Here is a 23,481-nt window from a genome sequence, read left to right as displayed (position 1 = left end):
AGTTCAGCCACTCTGCAAGCAGTTTCCTTGTTAATAAAGACCGATTGTTTTGTTGGAACAAGTTGCGTTGAACTTCTGTTGAATGTGGTAGAGTTTAGCTCTCATAGTCTTGTAGCTATTTTTAATTGATTTCTCACGTATCTGCTATCCTTGTTCTTCTAGTTGGAAGTGGCTGTGGGTTTAGAAGATGTTGTATAAACATTTTTGGTGGATTTCTCCAGTGCATCTCAGGCGCTGTGAGACAGCAGTGCTAACCACTGTGCTAACCACTGTGCCACCATGCCGCCCACACGGTATTGTTCGCCACTGACCTGCTCCTGAAGTCACTGTGATTATATGGCAAGTCTTTTTGAGTTTCTGGTCAATGATAACTCCAGTATGGTAATGATGGTTAAATGATGCTACTACTATTAAATGTCAAGAGGTGGTGGTTAGTTGTCTCTTATTGCCTGACAGCCACTGCCTGAATTTGTGTATCGTTAATGTTACATGCCACTTTTCATTCTAAGCTGGGATATTGTCCAGATCTTGTTGCATTAGAACATTTACTGCCTCATATCTGAGGAGTCACAAATGGTGCTGTACATTGTGCAATCATCAGCAAAAACCCCTTTTTCTCACTTGTGATCAGAGTGTGGTGGGGTAGATGGCAGCTGAAGATTGTTGAACCTTGGGCTCAGCCCTGAGGAACTGCTGCAGAGATGTCCTAGAGCTGAGATTACCAACTGCCAACAAACACCACCATCTTCCAATGTTTGGCATCATTCTAACCAGCAGTGAGTTTTGTCTGATTCCAATTTTGCTGGACTTCCTTGATGCCACACATGGTGAAATGTGGCCTTTGTAACCAAACGCTGTACCCAAAATTTCTCTTCAGCAATTTAGCTCTTTCATTTATATTTGAACTAAGGCTGCAATGAGGTGAGGAGCTGAGCGGCCCTGGCAGAACCCAAACTGGGCCTCACTGAGCAAGTTATTGTTGAGTATGCGCTGCTTGATAATACTGTTGATGACATATTCCATCACTTTTACTCATGATCGATAGTTGACCGATTCAGCGGCAATAAGCTGGTTGGATTTGTCCTTTTTATGTACAGAACATACCTGGGCAAATTTTCCACATTGCCAGACAGATGCCAATGATGTAACTGAAAGGCATTTTTGGAGTACTTGACTTCAAAGTTTTGCCAGAATGTTGCCAGGGCCCTTAACATTTAGCAGTTTCCCATGTCTCAACTGTTTCTTTCTATCATGTGGAGTGAATCGAATTGACTGAAGACTGTTATTTGTAATGCTAGGGAGCATTGGAGGAGGCTGAGATGGATCATCCACTTGGCACTTTTGGCTGAGGATTGCTGTGAATATTTCAGCCTTAACTTTTGCACTGATGTGTTAGGCTCTTCTGTAATGAAGATGGGGATATTTGTGGAGCCGCCTCCTCCAGTGAGTTGTTTAATTGGTCATTGTCATGGACAGATGCATCTGCAGCCGGCAGATTAGAAAGGATGAGGTGAAGTATGTTTTTCCCTCTTGCTGATTCCCTCACCCCTTGTCACAGACTCGGGTCCCCAGAACATTAGCTGACTTTCCTGAATTAATCATGTGGGATAATAATACTAGGCTGTTGCCCTCCCTCAAATCCCCACAAAAAAGTTCAGATTCCAATCTATTTTATACTAGCTTCTTAACAAGTGAGTCAGAAGAGAATAATTGTTTGGTGAAATATCAATAAGTTTTCAGAAACTTTGTTATGACACATCTGAAGTTAGCTGCTCAATGGTACAAACACCGATAACATATACATCAACTGAGCAGGTGGGATTTTTTGCTTCATTTTAGATTTTTCAACAAAGTCAAAAAATACCCCTAAAGTTATGGATTGAGAACCAGGCAGAATAAACATAGAAATCTATGATATCACTGACTTTTGATAGCTGAAGAGTTGAATTTGAAATAATTACCGATGAATGTTGGGAGACCAGCGGTAAAAATAAAAATCTCATTCGTGGTCAAGCTTTTAAAAAAAAAACATTTTGTCTTTCAGTTCAGTCACCAATGTAGTGACCAGTTAGCTCAGATGATTAACTATGCTTTTCTTGCATAGATGCTACCAGACCTGAGTTTCTCTAGCAATTTCTATTTTTGTATTTCCAGTATCTGTACATCATTGTTTTATACTAATGAAGGGGAACGTTGGGACATGTACTCCTGGAACTATTGGTTTGGAACCCGATATTAGATATTTTCTTATCAACCTGTTTAGCAATGCCACGGAGTATGTGGAATATAATCTGTTGGCTCATAGGTAGGGACAACCCCATGCATCACAAGAGCCCACAATGTATCTCTGTATCCTCTAATTTATGTTTTTGCGGGTGAGCATATGAATCATGTGTTTTTTCAGAATGAACTGCTGGGCTTGTGTGGGAGAGTCAATTTTATTTGAGATTGGTGCAAGGGGAAAGTTGGGTTCCCTGTTGCACGAGGCTGTGGATTTCTTTCCTGACTGTTTGCAACAACCTTGTATTTCTGCTTGATAGCACTGCAAGATTGATACTTTTGATTTGTCCAATGGATTTTAAACTCCATAGTCACTGTCTATCTCCATTTCAGTGAACATATTGCAACAATGGCTGAAGGGGACAATGACATATTTGAAATGCCAACTCTCGGAAGGCCGCTCCGCACAGGGATGTTGTATGATCGACGCAGTGACACTTTCATCCCAGGTAATGCTGAGGTCAGCCAGGAGCTGAGCTGAACGTTCACCACAACTCTGATGAAGGGTCATCTAGCTTGCTCTCTCTCTAAGGATGCTGCCTGATCCTTTCTGTCAGCATTTGTTATTTTCATCTGAGCTGAACACAATTCAGCAGGGGCTGTGAAACCATGAGGGACTAAGAGAAAATGCTATGGTGCAGGAAACGCAGAAAAGAGATGTAGCAAATCACAAAAGATAGCAATGAGTTAAGGGTTAAACTGTACTGGATAAGAGCATGAACTGTGCAGATTCAAAAGAGGTATGAAAAAGGGAAGGTAGTTATCTGAAAAGAACAAGTGTATAGAGTTATATGTAAAGGGACAATTAAGTGAGCTATTTACTCAGAGCTTGTGCATTCCCAATGGGCCAGATTCTTTGCTGGAGGAACATTACAATTTTGTGATAATTCCAAAAGTATCCATGACATAGCCCTAAGACAAACACATTACAACTTTACAACACAAGCCTCGGTGGCACAGTGGTTATCAGTGCTGCCTCACAGCACCAGAGACTCGGGTTCAATTCTCACCTCAGGTGACTGTCTGTGTGGAGTTTGCATGTTCTCCCCGTGTGTGCGTGGGTTTCCTCCGGGTGCTGTGGTTTCTTCCCACAGTCCAAAGATGTGCAGGTTAGGTGAATTGGCCATGCTAAATTGCCTGTAGTATTAGATGAAGGGGTAACTGTAGAGGCATGGGTGTGGACTTGTTGGGCTGAAGGATCTGTTTCCACACTGTAAGTAATCTAATCTAATTTAACACATTGAATTCTTGTGATGAGGGAGCATGAAGTGATTGGTGAACTTGATGGGCTTTCTCTTGAATTGAGAACAGCTGGATTGGAGACTATCTGGAGACAAGCTGGTGATCAGGGGCAGAGCAGAGATTTGAATGAGTGAGCATAGAGAGTTGGAGTGGGAGTGAAACTTTAAATACGACAGGGGAGTGGAGACGCAAAACATAATTAATGTCAACCGGAGGTTTCTAAGAAACTAAAACTTGAAATGAAACAGAAAATTCTAAAGGGGTGGAAGTTGACAGTCAGGGTTGGATCTTTTTTAAAAATCAGGAACTGAAAGCCAGAGCTGAGTTTGCAATATAATCATAGAATCCCTATCGTGTGGAAGCTGGCCATTCAACTGATCAGGTTCACACTGACCACAGCTTCCCACCCAGACCCACCCCCACCCTGGCTAACCCACCGAGTCTGCACATCCCTGGACACTATGGATAATTTAGCATGGCTAATCTACCTAACTTGTACATCTTTGGACAGTGGGATGAAACCTGAGTACCTGGAGGATACAGGGAGAATGTGAAAACTCCACACAGCCAGTCACCCAAGGCTGGAATCGAATCCAGATCCCTATTGCTGTGAACCACCATGCCACCAAAAAAATAGAAGAGGGTCAGTGTTAAAGGGAGTATTGGAAAAGAGCAGGTGCAGAGAGAGAGCTTATAAAACAATAGGAGTTGAGATTGGGAAGAGCCGGACCAGAAAACAGAGTAGAAAAAGAGCAGTGAATTAAAATTAATAGGAGCCAAAAGCCAATGTAAAGATTTAACAAGAATTGGCATTAAGAGCCAAAGTCACAAATGTTTTTGCAACGACAATAGAATAGCAAAATTTTGCAATCTGTCCTGACTTTTCAAATCAAAACTGCATTATCGACGTACCATGTGCTCATGTGGCTATCTGTGCCTACAATTCACCAACATTATCTGCCACATTTTGTTTGTTGGGCAGCAGATTTATACACCTCATTTATACTTTTAATATATTCACTCACAGCCTGAACATCAGAAATCATCTTGCTTCTTGTTCTATTGCCACGTGACTTCTTTTGCCCTTAATACAATATCCTACTTCCTGTCCTCCTGCTAATTTAGTTCAAACTATCCCCAACAATACTTGCAAACTCTAAGGGCATTGTTCCTGGTTCTATTAAAGCTGCTACATTGCAAGAACGTCTGAACCTTCCCAGAACCAAAACTCCCAGCAACTTGAAAATTCCGTTCAGCACCAGCCTTCTGGTAACACTCTATCTTTGCAGAAATGTTTCAATCCTAGTCAGGCAAAGCAAAATACTGCTGATGCTGGAAATGTGAAATAAACTGAGAATGCTGAAGAAACTCAGCTAGTCTGGCAGCATTTGTGGAGAGGGAGCAGAGTTTTCATTTTGACCCTTCTTCAGAACTGTTCTGGCATCCTGCGAGACACTAGTCACTCTGTTGTAGAGGAAACTTAAAATCCCAAATATTTACGAAAAGAATGAAACCACAAGGTTGTAGTTTACAAACAAATTGAAGATGCTTCATGAAGGAAGCGATGATTGTGATGATTGTCTGACTTTTTCTTTGTCCTAGGAGACACATTTCATTTTTTTTTCACTCTAAGTAGCCCACTTCAGAAAGATAAGGATTGGCACAACATAAAATATTAATGACAAAAACAAATGTAAAAGTATGACAAAAATGTAAATTGCTGAGCAAGGAGAAAGAATGTAAAAATAATAGACTCATAGTTTTCTTTGAAAAATTGAGTTTAAAATGTGTGAATGACAGAGGACGAGAAAACACTTTTGTTTCAGAGCTATAATGAGACAGACTAGGTGACTAGCTCTGATCATCAGTGAAGGGTTGGGATGAGCTAAGGAGCTGGGTTGAACTAATGTAGACATTCAAGTTGCATCCAATGGTGTATCCAACAGAGCCTTGGTGAATTCTGGCAAAAGTGCCCATTGGAAGCTGTGTGTGTGTGTCAGTGTGTGTGTCTATGAGAGATTGGAAGTGGGTATTTGATTCCTACCTAGTCACAAGGATCACACTTATTCACCACATTCACTGTGTAATTGTGAGACTGAACATGGGTTGCTACTTTCTGCTTCTGTAAGTACGGCCTTCTTTAAGTGCTGCTGCTCAGACAGTTCAGAGCCAACTCAATATAGTCCAACAGACAGTGAAGGAATCCAACAGTGATACTCTTTAACCATTGCATCGCTGTATTCTAGAAATCTATTTTATCATTGCAGGTGTCACCTTATGGGACTTGGATGACCTCTTGAAGAACCTTGATGTCCGACCCAAGCCCAACACAAACTTCAGCATTATTTGTTCAGACTCCATTGAGGAGAAAGCGAGCCACTTAAATGTTGAAGCCTCACTCAAGGCCAGCTTCCTGGGGGGACTGGTAGAGGTGGGCGGCTCTGCCAGATATTTGCAGGACAGCAAGTCATCAAAGCAGCAAGCCCGAGTCACCTTGAATTATCAAGTAAAAAATGAGGTCTGCAGATGCTGGAGATCACAGCTGCAAATGTGTTGCTGGTCAAAGCACAGCAGGTTAGGCAGCATCTCAGGAATAGAGAATTCGACGTTTCGAGCATAAGCCCTTCATCAGGAATAAGAGCAATGAAGGGCTTATGCTCGAAACGTCGAATTCTCTATTCCTGAGATGCTGCCTAACCTGCTGTGCTTTGACCAGCAACACATTTGCACCTTGAATTATCAAGCAACAACCCGCTTTGAGCAGCTGACTATGAGACAGTTAGGTCCCAAGAATATTGCCTACCCATCTGTCTTTGAACAAGGTTCAGCGACTCATGTTGTCACCGCCGTGTTATACGGGGCTCAGGCATTCTTTGTGTTTGACCAGGAATATTCCTGCAATGACAACAAGCATGAAGTAGAAGGCAACCTACAGGTGATGATTAAAAAGATCCCATTCCTCAGTATCGAGGGAAAGGGTTCCTTGCAACTCTCAGATGATGAAAATAAAATTGTTAAGAAGTTCAACTGCACATTTCATGGTGATTTTATGCTCATTCGGAACCCAGTGAGCTACCAAGATGCCCTGAATGTTTATTCAACACTCCCTGAGTTACTGGGCGATGATGGAAGGAATGTGGTACCCCTCAGAGTCTGGTTATATCCTCTGAAGATGTTGGATTCAAAAGCTGCCCAAATTGTGCGAGAGGTTAGTGTTGGACTGGTCAATTGGTGTCAGTTACTCTTTGACCAGTTTCTTGACATAGAGATGAGATGTAATGATCTTATTAAAAGCGTAGCTGCCAGAGAATTCTCCAAGATAAAGGTAAAAATCCTCATGTTCAAGGGAATGTGCCTAGAATACCAAACTATCTTTAAGAAAGACCTGGGGAAAGTGCTGACATCTATCCGGGGAACAGGAGAAGAGGAAAGTCGTCTAGCCAATATTTTGCAACAGAGAGAGCAATCACCATTCAGCAACAAATCACTGACAGCTTGGATGGAGAAGAGGGAGAAGGAGATAAACACAGTGGGTGGATACCTAACTATGTTTCAAGGTGTAGATGTTCTGACCTCCAGCCAATTGGACAAGTACTTGACAGATCCAATGGTTGAACATGTTGTCTGCTTCACCTTCACTTCATTGTGGTATGAAGATATCTATTTTCAAGAACTATCCAACTACCTCAAGACCTCATGGTCTTTAACAGTATCAGGCCACACATCGCAAACTAACACAAGTCAACCGAGTGAAGATTGGTTCTCTCTCGGATCAATCTCCCAGCAAATGAGGAAACAGGCAAAGCTTTTTCTGCAGTTTATCCAGTCCAATGCATCCTTTATGAAAAGCACAAACTTGAGGAGCTGCTGCAAGATTGCAATTGCCTCAGTAGATGACAAGAATATTACTGGAGCCTCAATTTTTCTGTATGAGCAAGGAATATTGATAAATAAGGAATTCAAGCCACAGAAACTGGACACCCCAGAGATCATTGGGACAAGTGACAACAGTGTGACATTGAAACTCAAGGTTCCTGAAGATAACACTGGACTGGGACTGATGTTCCTGGTGGAATTTAGGTGTATCCAAGACGAGGTTTGGTCCTGGAAGTGCACGCAGGATTCTTCTGAAACCTTCACGGTGACAGGATTACAGCCACACTGTCAGTACCAGTTCAGGGCTGCTCATATACACAAGTCATTCATAGGCTTATTCAGTGATCCCACTGTCAGTGTCCTCACTACTACTTCTCACGGGCTTTCAGCATCCAAAGCTCCTCCTGTGCGAGTTGGTGATGGTGCAAATATTGAATATCAAAAAGGTGAGAGTCAGGAGGACTCAGAGAGTCTGATCAGTGAGATTGAGTTGTATAATCTGGTTTTAGGTCCCATCCGACCTAGCAAATAGAATCTCAGAATCCTTACAGTGTGGAAACAGGCCAATTGACCCAACAAGTCCAAACCGGCCCTCCGAAGACTATTCCAACCAGACTCATTCCCCTACCCTTTTACTCTACATTTCCCTTGACTGATGCATCGAGCCTACATATCTCTGAACTATGGGGCAATTTAGCATTGCCAGTACACCTAACCAGCATATCTTTGTACTAGGGGAGGAAACCAGAGCACCCAAAAGAAACTTAGGCAGACACGGGGAGAATATGCAAATTCCACACAGACAGTCGCCTGAGACTGGAATCGAACCTGGGTCCCTGGTGCTGTGAGGGAGCAGTGCCAACCTCTGAGCCACTGTGCTAATTGTCATTCTACAAGGGAACTGGCAGAATTGCTCCAAGTTAAGAGATGCTGATCCTAACCTCCAGAAAAAGGATCCCAACTCAAGTGGCAGAAACTGCTCACAAAATGAGCATACTAGTGATTGCTGAGAGGCTGGAATGTACCAGCTAACTCTGAAGTAGAAATCGGAGTAACTGTACATACTCCCTTTCCAATTAGCCCCTAAATATGCACAGTTCATCAATTAGGACGACCACAAAATTGAAAAGCAATTCTCGGTGAATGAGAACTGCTGGAGAAAGTCAGTTTTTTGATGAAGGCAGAACATCAACGTATCCAATTATGATCATTGGCAAGTAAAACTCTGGGAAAAATTATTTGATTAATTGCCTGATCTACTACATCCTCAGTGGGGACTGGGCCGATCAGTTCCAATTAACTAGCAGCACTCGGGGGTTGAGTGTTGAGGGAAGGTTCTCTGTAATCCAGCGTGTAATCAATCAACAAGAGGGATTTTCGATCCTATACTCTCTTAACATTGTCGAAATTGATGAAATTTTATTGAACTGTTTTGAAGATTTGTTGGTTTACAGTCCAAATCTTTGCATATGCAAGAACTATGTGTAGTAACAAAATTGTCCTCTGTTTCTCTGCTGGAGGATATTGACCTCCCTTTCATTGGACTCCACCTTCCGAATCACTCAATCGTTCCTCGGCAAATGATCAACTGTGCGATGGTCAAATATTTGCGATCTTGGAAGTTCTTCAGAATTCACAAATCAACTTTCCAAGAGATGATTGTATCCATTTTGCATTCGACTTTTTCCAACTTATTCCTTGTCAACTCACCTCCTGGGCCACACAACAGAGGGAAGGTGAGAGGAAGGATATAGGCCAGAGCCTGGAGGACTGGGAGAGACAACAAAGCTGTTGGTAGAAAATACAGAGGGAGTTATAATCTGAACAGATTGCTTTGGGACATGACCAACATCAGCCTCAATTATTAATCATCTGAAGGGCTTATACCCAAAACATCGATTCTTCTGCTCCACAAATTTTCTGCTCCATGACCTGCTGTGCTTTTCCAGCACCACACTCCTGACTCTGATCTCCAGCATCTGCTGTCCTCACCTCCTCCTGGATGAGTCGCCATCCTCAGTGCTTCTATGAAAAGCTATTGTGGCTCTCACTGACTCCACCAAGAACTGCTTCTGGATGAATTCTGTTTGCTTGTGGCTTCATAAAGGATCCTGAGATCAATTCAAAAAAATATTTGCGTTGTCAAGAAATCTTTGTTTCCATCTACAAAACAACTCCCAGATCCATCCCTGCCTCTGCTCATAATTGATGAAACAACCATTCCATCCATTGTTTCCCCGTACCCTCGTAGCCAGCATCATATCGGCCTAACACCAGATTATAAACCCCATAATTTATTTGGTACAAACTTATTCTATCCTCCTGGTTTACATATCCAAACAAATCCCAATAATCCCTGATTATCTGGTGACGACAGAAACCAACACAGGCGTATTGTCCTCCAAACTCTTGACTTTAAATTCGTACTCATGCATTCAAAATGTTCCATGTTCCTCCACTGATTTCTTTATTTTTTAGACTGATGTGAATCTTGTTTTATAAACTCTATATGGAAGTGTTTGATGTCCTGCAGTGCTGTAAATGTCACCAGAGTATGATGGTAAAAAGTAGTTATAGATTGCATTGCATTAAATCAGATGCAATGGCGGATAGGGATGACAGAAACGACTGGGAACAGTTTAGGTTCCAGCGAAGGCTGATGAGGAAACTGATCATGGGAGGGAGAGAATATGAATGCAGTCTTGCCTTGAAGCCAAGCGCCCTCTTATGTTCCCAGGCCATTACCAATCTCATTTGTCACATTCCGAACAGCATTCACAAACCATTCCAGTCCAGCCAAATACAAACTGTCTGACTTCTTGAGTTTGGTCTGACTCCAGAACTGGTCCAATTGCCTCCATAAAATGCTACCTCCCCCCGCAAAACAAGTTTCCAGCCCCATGTCCAACCGTCCAATAATTCCCTTCAATTCTCACCAGCACACCATGGGACTGGCAGTAATCCTGCGATTAGCAGACCCGGAAGGCGCGCTAGGTTACCTGGGTAAGGTTTTTTTTCTCTCTCCCCTTATTTAAACGCACAGGCGAGTCACCCGAGGCACTACACGAGTAGTGCCTCCCACCCTTCCACCTCCTCTAACCTAATAATAAGACCAATTGTGACTAGCGGGTAAGTGCTGCATTTTCCTTGTTTGTTTCTTTAGATTTAGTTGGTTTTTGTTGTTTTTTTTAAGGAAAGCTTACTTTTAGAGGGATGGCAGTGCAGAGAGGGCAATGTTCCTCTTGCAACATGTATGAGGTGAGGGAAGCCATCAGCGTCCCTGCTGAGTACACTTGCAAGAAGTGCACCCATCTCCAGCTCCTCCAAACCCGTGTTAGGGAACTGGAGCTGGAGTTGGATGAACTGCGGATCATTCGGGAGGCAGAGGAGGTCATAGATCAGAGCTATAGGCAAGTAGTTACTCCGAAAGTTCAAGATAGATGGGTGACAGTGAGGGGGAGTGGGAGGAGGAAGCCAGTGCAGGGACCCCCTGCGGTCATTCCCCTCAAGAACAAGTATACCGTTTTGGATACTTGTGGGGGGGATGACTTACCAGGGGCAAGCAACGAGGTTCAGGCCTCTGGCACGGAGCCTGGCCCCGTTGCTCAGAAGGGTAGGGTGGAGAAAGGTAGAGCAATTGTTCTTGGGGACTCGATAGTGAGGGGTACAGACAGACGGTTTTGTGGGGGCGACAGGGACTCACGTTTGGTATGTTGCCTCCCAGGTGCAAGGGTACGTGATGTCGCTGATCGTGTTTTCCGGGTCCTTAAGGGGGAGGGGGAGCAGCCCCAGATCGTGGTCCACGTTGGCACCAACGATATAGGTAGGAAGAAGGGTGAGGATGTAAGGCAGGCTTTCAGGGAGCTAGGTTGGAAGCTCAGAGTTAGAACAAACAGAGTTGTAGTCTCTGGTTTGTTACCCGTGCCACGTGATAGAGAGTCGAGGAACAGGGAGAGAGAGCAGTTAAATGCGTGGCTACAGGGATGGTGCAGGAGGGAGGGATTCCGGTTTCTGGATAACTGGGGTCCTTTCTGGGGAAGGTGGGACCTCTATAAAAAGGATGGTCTACACTTGAACCTGAGGGGCACCAGTATCCTTGGGGGGAGGTTTGCTAGTGCTCTTTGGGAGGGTTTAAACTAACTCCGCGGGGGCATGGGAACCAGGACTGTAGCTTTAGGGTACAGGACCTTGAGTGTAGGGAGGTTAGGAATAATGCAGCGATCTCTAAGGAGGGTGCCTGTAACCAGAAAGGTGGATTGAAGTGTGTATACTTCAATGCCAGAAGTATAAGGAATAAGGTAGGTGAACTTGCAGCGTGGGTTGGTACCTGGGACTTCGATGTTGTGGCCATTACAGAGACGTGGGTAGAACAGGGACAAGAATGGCTGTTGCACGTTCCAGGGTTCAAATGTTTTAGTAGGATCAGACATGGGGGTAAAAAAGGGGGAGGCGTGGCATTACTTGTCAAAGACAGTATCACAGCAGTGGAATGGACGATGGAAGAGGACTTGCCATCTGAGGTAGTTTGGGCTGAGGTTAGAAATAGGAAAGGTGAGGTCACCCTGTTAGGTGTTTTCTACAGGCCTCCTAATAGTCCTAGAGAAGTAGAGGATAATATTGCGAGGATGATTCAGGAAAAGAGTGAAGGTAGCAGGGTGGTTGTTATGGGGGACTTTAACTTCCCAGATATTGACTGGGAGAGATATAGCTCGAGTTCATTAGATGGGTCGGTGTTTGTACAATGTGTGCAGGAGGGTTTCCTGACACAATATGTCGACAGGCCAACAAGAGGGGAGGCTATATTGGATTTGGTTCTAGGTAATGAACCAGGCCAGGTGTTAGACTTGGAGGTAGGTGAGCACTTCGGGGACAGTGACCACAACTCGGTGACTTTTACTTTAGTGATGGAGAGGGATAATCGTGCGCCGCAGGGCAAGAGCTATAGCTGGGGGCAGGGAAATTATGATGCAGTGAGGCATGACTTAGGATGTGTGGATTGGAAAAACAGGCTTCAAGAGAAGAACACTAATGAGATGTGGGGAGTGTTCAAGGAGCAGCTACTGCGTGTCCTCGATAGGTATGTACCAGTCAGGCATGGTGTAAAGGGCCTTGTGAGGCAGCCGTGGTTTAGTAAGGAATTGGAGTCCCTTGTGAAAGGGAAGAAGGCGGCATATGTAAAGATGAGGTGTGAAGGTTCAGTAGGGGCGATTGAGAGTTATAAGGTAGCCAGGAAGGAGCTAAAGAGGGAGCTAAGAGAAGCGAGAAGGGGACATGAAAAGTCTTTAGCTGGTAGGATTAGGGAAAACCCAAAGGCTTTCTATAGGTACGTCAAGAATAAAAGGATGACTAGGGTAGGTATCGGTCCAGTCAAGGATAGTAGTGGGAAGTTGTGTGTGGAGGCGGAGGAGATTGGAGAGACATTAAATCAGTACTTTTCATCAGTATTCACTCAGGAACAGGACACTGTTGCTGATGTGAATATGGAATCACAAATAATTAGAATGGATGCCCTGGAAATATGCAGGGAAGAGGTTTTGGGAATATTGGAAAGGATGAATATAGATAAGTCTCCTGGGCCTGATGGCATTTACCCCAGGATCCTATGGGAAGCTAGGGAGGAGATAGCAGAGCCATTGGCCTGGATTTTTATGTCGTCGTTGTCACCAGGAATAGTACCAGAGGACTGGAGGATAGCGAATGTGGTCCCATTGTTCAAGAAAGGGAGTAGGGATAGCCCTAGCAACTATAGGCCAGTGAGTCTGACTTCAGTGGTGGGCAAAGTCTTAGAGAGAATGGTAAGGGATAAGATTTATGAACATCTGGGTAGGAATAACGTGATCAGGGATAGCCAGCATGGTTTTGTGAAGGGCAGGTCGTGCCTCACAAACCTTATTGAGTTCTTCGAGAAGGTGACTAAGGAAGTGGATGAGGGTAAAGCAGTAGATGTTGTGTATATGGATTTTAGTAAAGCGTTCGATAAGGTTCCCCATGGTAGGCTAATGCTAAAACTTCGGAGGTATGGCATTGAGGATACATTAGAGGTTTGGATTAGGAATTGGCTGGCTGGAAGGAGACAGAGGGTAGTAGTTGATGGATTATGTTCATCTTGGAGTGCAGTTACTAGCGGTGTACCACAAGGATCTGTTTTGGGACCATTGCTTTTTGTTATCTTTATAAATGATCTAGAGGAAGGACTTGAAAGCTGGGTAAGCAAGTTTGCGGATGACACAAAAGTCGGTGGAGTTGTGGATAGTGAGGAAGGAAGTGGTAGGTTACAGCGGGATATAGATAAGTTGCAGAGCTGGGCGGAAATGTGGCAAATGGAATTCAATGTAGCTAAGTGCGAAGTCGTTCACTTTGGTAGGAATAACAAGATGATGGATTACTGGGCTAATGGTAGGCTACTTGGTAGTGTGGATGAGCAGAGGGATCTTGGTGTCCATGTACACAGATCTCTGAAAGTTGCCACCCAGGTAAATAGTGCTGTGAGGAAGGCATATGGTGTAGTGGGCTTTATTGGCAGAGGAATTGAGTTCCGGAGTCCTGAGGTCATGTTGCAACTGTATAAGACTCTGGTGCGGCCTCATCTGGAGTATTGTGTGCAGTTTTGGTCGCCATACTATAGGAAGGATGTGGAAGCTTTAGAACGAGTGCAGAGGAGGTTTACCAGGATGTTGCCTGGAATGGTAGGAAAATCTTATGAGGAAAGGCTGAGGCACTTGGGGCTGTTCTCATTGGAGAAGAGAAGGTTTAGGGGAGATCTGATAGAAGTGTATAAGATGATTAGGGGTTTAGATAGGGTAGATACTAAGAACCTTTTTACCGCTAATGGAGGCAGGTGTTACTAGGGGACATAGCTTTAAATTAAGGGGTGGTAGGTATAGGACAGATGTTAGGGGTAGATTCTTCACACAGCGGGTTGTGAGTTCATGGAATGCCCTGCCCGTATCAGTGGTGAACTCTCCTTCTTTATGGTCATTTAAGCGGGCATTGGATAGGCATTTGGAAGTTATTGGGCTAGTATAGGTTAGGTAGGATTCGGTCGGCGCAACATCGAGGGCCGAAGGGCCTGTACTGCGCTGTATCCTTCTATGTTCTATGTTCTATTACTGTGTTACCGATTCTGCTGTTTAGTCGGAGGTTTCACTGCCTGATGTCTGTTTATGGATCACATTCCTGCCTTCCTTCCCAGGTCTTTGATACCGGTAGGGAGTGGGAGCACTCTCTTCTGATCTCGTTCCAGCAGAATAACCTGCAGAATCTAGTGAGCAAACTCGAGCTCAGTCCCCATGTTATAACAGAAACTGCCTCTAGTGAAGAGGTGTGGTTTCTGGTGACATTTAATAATTTTCACAAGGTTCAGTGGAACAGATGAGGCCAGTTAAGGATGTTGATTGTGGATCGAGGGCTAAGACCGACGAGTAAATTAAATCCAGCGATTCCAACATTGTAATTAAGGATAATTCTGCACACAAATAATGCCGGAACACTTGAGCTCCCTCCTGTGCATGGTCATTCTTGCGTGATTCATAATTTTATTTTAAATGTGAGATAAGGAGAGTTTGGTTAAATGTGGATATGAAGAATTCTGACAATGATGGAAAATGAAGGATTTGGAGATGACCATCAGTGAACCCCAGCATCAGTGAACAAGAGAACAGACTCCAGGGACTACAGTGGCTCAACAACAGCAAAGCTCAAAGAACAGAACCTCATCTAAAGTGGTCATTTTCTGGACTCAACATTTGACTTAAATCATTTTAGATCAGAACATCAACTTCTTTGTTGTATCACATTCTGTTGTTTTTTTATTAAATATATCTTCTTTATTTCCCCTTGTTGCAGTGAGGGCCAGTCATGCAGCCATTCATTAAACTTGTGTTTTTATCAGCATTCCTACTTTCACTGTAACACATTCTGTCTTGTGTGCTCCAGGATCACAGGCCTTCACTTCTGAATATGATGCACCCTCCTACACTTTTGTTGTTTTTCAAACTTTCTTCAGTTGGGATGAAAAGTTATCAGCTTGAACTGTTCTGTCAGCATCTATTCTCTCTGACCTGCTGAATATATCCTCAGGTTTCTGCATTTTATTTTAACGGAACAGAGTCCAAGGAATTAATATCCTGAACAAAATTAAATTTTCCAAACAAGAGGAACTAGAAGTGCTCACCTTATCTGACATACTCCATGACTATCTGAAGAGATATAAGCAGCCCCTATTCCGCATTGAGGAAACAACTGAGGTAAATTAGACAAACGACAGATCAGACAGTGAAATTCCAATATCGGTTACAAAAGGAGCTCCAAATTCTTGAGGATACAGAACAAGAACTTCGGAAACAGAAATAGTGAGGGAAGAAATGGGACTGGGGAATGAATATTAATATACGTCCCGAGATTAGGGTAATGTCTCTCGTGGTAGCAGGAATACAATTAGTATTGGCCTTGGCCGAAGAAGCAATGGATTGTAGACCCTGTCATTGTGACATGCTAAAGAAAAAAAAGAGCATGGGTCCTGGTAAGAGAATGGAAACTGCGAGCAATGCCAGTACTTGGACATACTGTTTTAACCGGGAGAAAGTGAGGACTGCAGATGCTGAGGATCGGAGCTTTTCCAGCAACACATTTTTAAATGCTGTTTTAACCAAACAGGTTTCCTGAAATCATGGGATTGACCAACGTGAATGAGACGAGAAATACCAGGCCAGGAAACTGTTTGTAAAATTTGGCTAAAGCTCTTTGGTTGACAGCCCTTTTCCAAATGAGGCAACTTGAACATGAAAAGGAATAGAAACAGTTTAAATTACGATTAAAAGTAGACGAAAGAGGAAAAGTACAAATGGCTTTAGCAGAGAAATAAAACAAAAGGAAGGGAAGGGCTGAGCATAACAAAAAGAAAAGGATAGAATCACTTTAGCAGATCAAAAAGGAGAAGAGAGCGAGGAAAGGCAAAATAAAGAGAGTTTGACCTTCAGAAACAGGCACTTAAACAGGAAAGTTGGTTGAAAAGGATGGATATGAAGTCGAAGATAGGCTTAGTGAGGAGAATAGTGAGGATGTGCAAACCCATCGCAGCCAAGGGCTGGTGGGGATCTGTTCAATTATATCCAAGCATTGCCTTAAATTGAGGAGAAGGATGTAGAAGAACTTTTCATCGTATTTGAGAAAGTTGCTTTCCAGCTCAGCATGTCCCCATGACTTGTCGAGACTTGTCCTACCTGCTTAGCTCCTTTTCCACCTATCCACTCCACACTTTCCTCCCTGACCTATCACCTTCATCCACTAAGGTCACATCAGGATATGTGTTTGGTATGGATGAGTTGGACCAAGAAGCACGTTTGCATGCTTTACTGCTCTATGTCTCGAGAATCATGCTTAATAAGACCTTTATCATATCAAATTAGAGTTAATGTTGACCTATTAAAGGCGATATTTGGTCAGGTAAGAATAACTTACTCAAGGAGATAAATTACAAGGAGCATCTTATTCGGGAGAATGAGCTGGGTAATCGGAAGAACTGAGAGGGGGGTTCAAACAAGAAATGGATTCATCTCAGTAACACAGGATGGTCAGTTCTGCAATCAAAGCCCCGCAATCAAAGCCCATCTTAATTCCACCTCTCACTTCGTTTCCGACATCACCATCCTTTTCCTGCTCTATTACTACAATGAATCAAGCCACAAACTGGAGGAACAACACCTCCTGTTCCGCCTGGGCAGCCTACAGCCGGAGGACTCAACATTGATTTCTTCAATTTGAAATAACCTCTGTTCCCATCATCCAGCTTCCTTTTCAAACCCACCCAACCCCTCAATACCAAGCTCCCTTCCAAGCCCCGCCCCCTCCCTTGCATTCATTTCAACCACCTACCAGATTCATCCCTCCCATTGACCAATCAGGTTTACCCTCTGCCTGTCTTCACCTGTCCCCAACTCACCACAATGCCCCGCCTTTATCTGCAGCTTCCCCCACACCCACACCAAGTCCTGAACAAGGGTTACACCAAAAATGTTGCCTTCTCTACCTCCTGATGCTGCCTGGCTTGGCGTGGTCTCCCATCCACCCCGCTCCCCACGCTTGTGTACCTTGTTATTGTTTTTGGCATTCTTACCTGCCATGTCATTTCACTTAATTCTGCGAAATCTATAATTTCTTTGATCATCACATTAGATGGTAACATTTACCACCAGAATGTCTAACAAGTTCATTAAGATATTACAAGACAAGATTTATGCCAGTCCAAGAAAGCAAGGAAATCAGTGGATGATATTGAAACATGTGGAATAAAAGAGCGAGAATGTAAAATTGAGAATTTGGAGTACAACATGTCCGTGTAGATCACTGTGCTCAGTGGATGATCCAGGAATTGTTGATAAAACATGCCAGGAGGGGGTAAGAATTTGTACAAAGTAAATGTGTGGAGTTTACAATCTAGAGGCAGGCCGATAAGATTCCAGGATGTGGGGATGCAGAGGTAACAGTGGAATTGGTTTTAAAACATCAATATTTATTTCCCTGCGTTCTCTAATCTGCATTCCTTTCTCAACAGTCACAGCAGTTTCACCAATTATGAGCTGAGGTAGGGATGGCTTTAAGAGCTGTGTTGCAGATGGAATTAATAATTCTTGTTGATGATGCGAATGCCCTTTTGAATTTATCTCAAGCACCAATGTGAAACCATAAGCAAACAGGGTTCATCCAAAGTCAGTTCCCACTGAGCTCCATGGAGGCAGTGAGAGCCACAAACTATATTCTTGGAATCACTGAGGGTGTCGGCGCATGGCTCACATCCAACCGCATTCCCGAGCTTCGGATCCCGTCTGTCATAGAGCCTTCTGATTGGGCTGTGGATTTCCCCATCAACACTGCAGCTGATTGGTGGAAAGAAACAAATAAAGAAAGGGACTGATGGCAGCTTCTGGGCGAGAGAGTGGGGGAGCTGAATGTGAACAAAGTGCAGCTGAAAATATATATGTCATCAAATACACATTTTTAAAAAGTATATCATTTAATCTTTATAAACAAGAACATTCTCATGTTTTTTACTTATGATCCATCATCTACGGCAGCTAATGTTGACTCTCAGTTATTTGGATTTATTTATCAATTGAGCTACTTTTATAACTAGATATTTCACAGCATACTTTAACTGGTCTCTGAAAGTTTTCTGCGTCACCACATAAATACAAGCATTTGTGCAGCAACTGAAGTCTCGCAGCATGTATGCGAATTGTTCAAAGAGATAATAAGCAGAAGAATCTAAGAAATGACTCGCACGAAAGAAATGTAAAATATACCCCAACCAGAGAAGGATGAAGCTGGCAGATATGGCAAAGAGTAAAATCACAGATTTCTTTCTGCTCTCTGTCTCTGGGTCATTCTTTGTGTTTCCGTGACCCCTCAGTCTCTTATGCACCTTAATGGCCTCAAAGATATGTCTGACAGTCAGAATGTTGATAAAGAGAATAAAAATGAATGGCAAAAATGGTGTTAAAAATTGTTCAAAATATTTAAAACATGCCCATTGCTGGCCATATGTATAACTGTAACTAGTAACACAATACACTGGAACATTGTTGATGATCTTCCAAGGTCTAAATCGAAAGTAGTTGGGAATATTCTTTAAACAAAAGAAAATACAGATTGTTGCTAGAATCCTCATTGCAGTTTTCTCTGTACAATTTTTTTTTCATTTGATGTAAACAAATGATGACAAATCGATCAAAGGAAAAAGCAGCAGTGAACCAGACAGAACAATCAATGGTCAAGCATTTCAGGGCATAGATAACGCTACAAACAGGACTGATGTCCAGAAAACACCGCGGATAATAATAATACATAAATCGATTAAGTACGACTTCAGAAGGAATGAACAATAGATCAGATGTTGCCATGGCCAGCAGACGGCGAGTGCTGTATGGAGAAAGACCACTCTTGCCCCAAGCTAAGAATACAATCACCACTAGACTAACTGTAAGAGAGAGAAAGGAAACAAGAAGACTTGAAGTTACTAATGAAACATTCTCAACGCCTGAGCCCAGACTGTAAGTAATCGCTGCAAGATAATTGTTGCTCTGTGTCATATGAAATTTAAAGAATCTGAACAATAGCGTAGACACTTATATAAATGAATTATTTGCACTTTTAAAAGACAGAGGGAAGAACATGAGCAGCAGATTGCTCACAGAAATATGACGACGTACTCAATGTGTATTTTTTTAGATTGGCAGTTTTTATAGGTGTTATAGGTCACTCTGACTGGCTGGAGTTTCCCACAACACCCACGCAAATACACCTGGGATCAGTGAAACAAAGAACAGGAGACACCTAACACAAACAGGGTCTGCAAAATTCCTGCATTCAGTTTTGGAGTCTCCACAGCTCAGATTGCCTCCAGAGTTTTATATCCACACTGTATGAACAATAGTAATGGGTAACAGTAACAGTAAACAGTAACAACTCCACAGTGTCTGGAAATGAATGCTGTCTACAATGTGAATGAACAAATGACCGGACACTGAGTACTTTGTGTATGGAATTGAACATCCTCACAATCTGAAGTATGAAATTATTCAGCAATGAGTCCAAGCAACATGTCCCAGGGTGGATTCCCACAACAATCCGAAGAACTACTTTAACAGTTGATATGACTCCCCTCTCATGTTCACAATCCTGGCCCAAATGGAAGCAGAATCCATGCAGCATCGGTCATTGCAACTTTTTAGTTTGCAAATGACATACTTTACCTGGGATTAAGCAAAGCTTGCTGCCTGATGTTCAGACTCATGCACTCAAGCTCCTCTCCTATGCCCTCTCCATGTGAACGGAGATCCCCCTCCCAGATTGGAAGCACCCACCGGGACTAGGAATTTCCATAGCACTGCATGGAAATCACCAGAACTGTATCACAGCTTGTTCTCGGAAACTCAGACATTGTCATATTGATGTGCATGGAGACCTCCATTTTCTTTCATCCTGTAAAGGGATGTCGGTGTCTCTGGCTAGGCCAACAATTACAACCCTTCTCTAATTTCCAGACTGACTCTCCGGATTAACGCTAATGCTAAAGCTTAGGGGAGATGATGTCCAAATGATCGTATCACCATAGTATTAATTAAAATCCAGGTAATATATTGGGGAGCTGGGTTCTATGTCTACCATGGCAGACTGTGGAATTTCAGTTAAACAAAAACTGGAGTTCCAATGTCTGATGATGACAAAGCAACAATTAGCAGTTGTTGGGGGGCAAAAAGAAAAAAAAACTCATTCCTTTTGTGAGGATAATCTGAGATCCATACTTAGTCTAATCTAGATGTGACTCCAGATCCACAAGAATCTAGTTGACTCTTACCTGCCCTGTGGGAAATTAGGGAAGGGTGGTAATTGTTGGCCTAGCCAGAGACACCCACATCCCTTGAAAGAACGAAAGGAAATGAAGTCCTCATGCACAGCTAACTCCCTGGCACAGATGACGTCTCCCTTTTTAGACCATTCTCTGGATTGGATATCACCACAGTAAATCCACTATCACTGAAATATATCTCCCAGAATTGATCCATTTTCGAAGGTAAGAGATCCTACCAATGATCCAGTGCAGTTATCTAAAGTAGGGAACAACAAAGCAAAGACCAGTACAAAGCACAGAGAATCGAGGCAAAAGGATCTGCCTCTTGGCTTTGAGACCAGCAAGAGTTGGGAAATGCATTGGACTCAGTAAAATAAGTGATGTCACGGATTATCCGCTGGGACATCTGATGCCCTAAATTTGGTAGGACCTCAGCAGCAAAAAGGATCCAGCCTTTCCCCTTGGACAATTCTCATGCTCTCTGCCATACAGGATATTCCTATGGACAGTGATCATCCCTTTGGTTCAGAGGTATCTCATGCAGATTTAGGAATAGTGATTATTTTTAAAGATGCTAATGTAATCTGAGCTTTGGGAGCTAGCCCAGTTGTATTCCCTTTGTGATGGTGTTGGCAATCTGGCTTTTTGAATATTTACATTCCCTGGTGTACAGAAAACCCACAGTGTTTTCGGGGAAGAATTGCAGAATGTTTTCCCAGCAACAGTGATGGAATGACAATAGTTTAAAGTCACAACGAAATCCAGCTTGAAGGTGAGCTTTCATGTTGTGGCAGTTCTATGTAGCTGCTGCCCTTGTTCTTCCAGGTGCTGTAGGTCATAGGCTTCTGAGGTGCTGCCAAAAAGAGACTTGGTCTGTTATTCGTTTGCATCTTATAAGTGATACTCATTGCTGGTCATGCAGTCTTTAGTTTAGGAAGTGAATCCTGAATGCAGTGATTGGCATACCGATCAATCATCTGTATGTCCTGCACAATCTGGAGATTAGTTATTGCTTTAAGTGTCAGAGTTCCGGGGTTCAAATCCCAGATGATTTCCCAAACTGTTACCATACGGTGGTAAACCCTTCTGCTAATTAAACCAAGGACACAGAAATCTGTTAAAGTATGAATGACAGAGAACTCCCCAAATTCCACTATTTTAAGAAAAAAGAATCAATTTTATTCCGTTTCTTCAAAGGTGAACATTAGACAGCAACTATTCACAGCTCTAAGCTTCTTTTCTCGAAATGATGCATGCATGAGGATCAGTGGTCGGCACAACATCGTGGGCTGAAGTGCCTGTTCTGTGTTCTATGTTCTAACATCCTTACAATCCTGGGTGGAGACGTTTCTGGACAAAGCCATGATGCTCCCAGATGGAAAGTTTTCTGTGGTGAATCTGAAAAGGTTAATAAGGTTCCTTATGGAAATGCCGAATTTCCCAAGCATCCTGAGGAAGAAGGGGCATTATTGTGCCTGCTTGACCATTGCATCTCAGTGGGTGGTCAGGACAGATTGTTGGTTATTGTCACTCCCAGGAACTAGACGCTCTCGATTGTATCCAACTCAGCTTCTGTTTTGATTTCTGATTTCAAATATCCACAGTCCTTTTACGAGATATTATTTTCCCAGTTCCACAATGGCCACCTCAGTTACCTATCATTATGAAAAACAAGGCAATATTTCAAAGATGCATTTTTCATAGAATGACATACTCGTGTATGAAGAGGGCATGTCAACAATCCATCAACATCCTTTCAGCTTGTGTTTTTTTTTCTGGTTATGGAGTCACAGTCTGATACAATCTGGAAAAAGGATCTTAGGCCCAAACTGCTCAATGCTGACCATGTGCTAGTTCCAATTGCCTGCATTTGGTCTATATACTTCTAAACCTTTCCCATCTCTGTACGTATTCAAATGAATTTTAAATGTTGTTATTGTACCCCCCTCAATCACATTCTCTGACAACTCATTCCATTCACTCTCTGTGTGAAAAAATGCCACCCCCCCCCCCCCAGGTCCTTTCTAAATATTTCCCCTCTCACCTTCAACATCTGCCCTCCAGTTTTCAATTCTCCGTCCCTGGGAAAAAGGCTACAAGCATTCATCCTATTTCTCCCCATCATGTGTTTATACACCTCGATAAAGTCACCCCTCATTCTCCTGCTCCAACGTATAATTCAGATGCTGCAGATGGCCCACTGAACTTCATGGACACTTTGTCATAAGTTGGTCGATCTGTTTGAAGTCTGCCCCATTTAACACAGAGATAGTGCCACATCACGTAATGCGGTGTCTTTTCAATGTGCGGCCTGCAGATTGGTATCAATAGTTTTTCCAATGTCCCACCTTAGTCAATAAGTGGTGCTACTGAGCCTGTCTTGGTGATGGACACTGAAGCCTCCTCACAGAATCCATTCTCTCTCCTTTCCACCTTCAATGTTGTGTACAAACAAGGAAATTCGAGTGATGTGGTAATTGATAATCAGCAGAATGTTTCCGTGCCCGTGTATTACCTGATGCCATGAGGCTTTATGGAGACAGGCATTAATGTGAGCACTGCCACGGTATCCAAATCCACCCAACCACTCCCCCCCACCCCGCGCTGCTCCCACTGCTGGCTCTGTCCTGCCAGTGGAACATGACGTGCCCTGAGATGATCATAGTGTTGTCTGGGATATTGTCTGGAAAGTGGGATTCCATGAGCGAGACTAATATCGATTGTTGCTGGATTAG

The 23,481-nt window shown here is 43.1% G+C and overlaps 1 protein-coding gene across 1 annotated transcript in view; it reads left to right on the top strand.

Annotated features, from left to right (window-relative positions):
- Nucleotides 1-2,629: 2,629 nt before the first annotated feature.
- The window catches only part of LOC132832663 (verrucotoxin subunit beta-like), a 31,626-nt gene continuing 10,774 nt past the window's right edge, over nt 2,630-23,481 (top strand). Inside the window, exons 1-3 of the mRNA XM_060850741.1 lie at nt 2,630-2,729; nt 5,790-6,028; nt 6,239-7,844. Of these exons, the coding sequence (XP_060706724.1) occupies nt 2,630-2,729; nt 5,790-6,028; nt 6,239-7,844 (1,945 nt within the window). The remainder of the gene's footprint in view (nt 2,730-5,789; nt 6,029-6,238; nt 7,845-23,481) is intronic.

This window comes from Hemiscyllium ocellatum, chromosome 35 (assembly GCF_020745735.1).
Source record: "Hemiscyllium ocellatum isolate sHemOce1 chromosome 35, sHemOce1.pat.X.cur, whole genome shotgun sequence".
Classification (NCBI taxonomy): domain Eukaryota; kingdom Metazoa; phylum Chordata; class Chondrichthyes; order Orectolobiformes; family Hemiscylliidae; genus Hemiscyllium; species Hemiscyllium ocellatum.
Note: the sequence above shows the minus strand (reverse complement) of the source record. Positions and strands in the feature narration are given on the sequence as shown.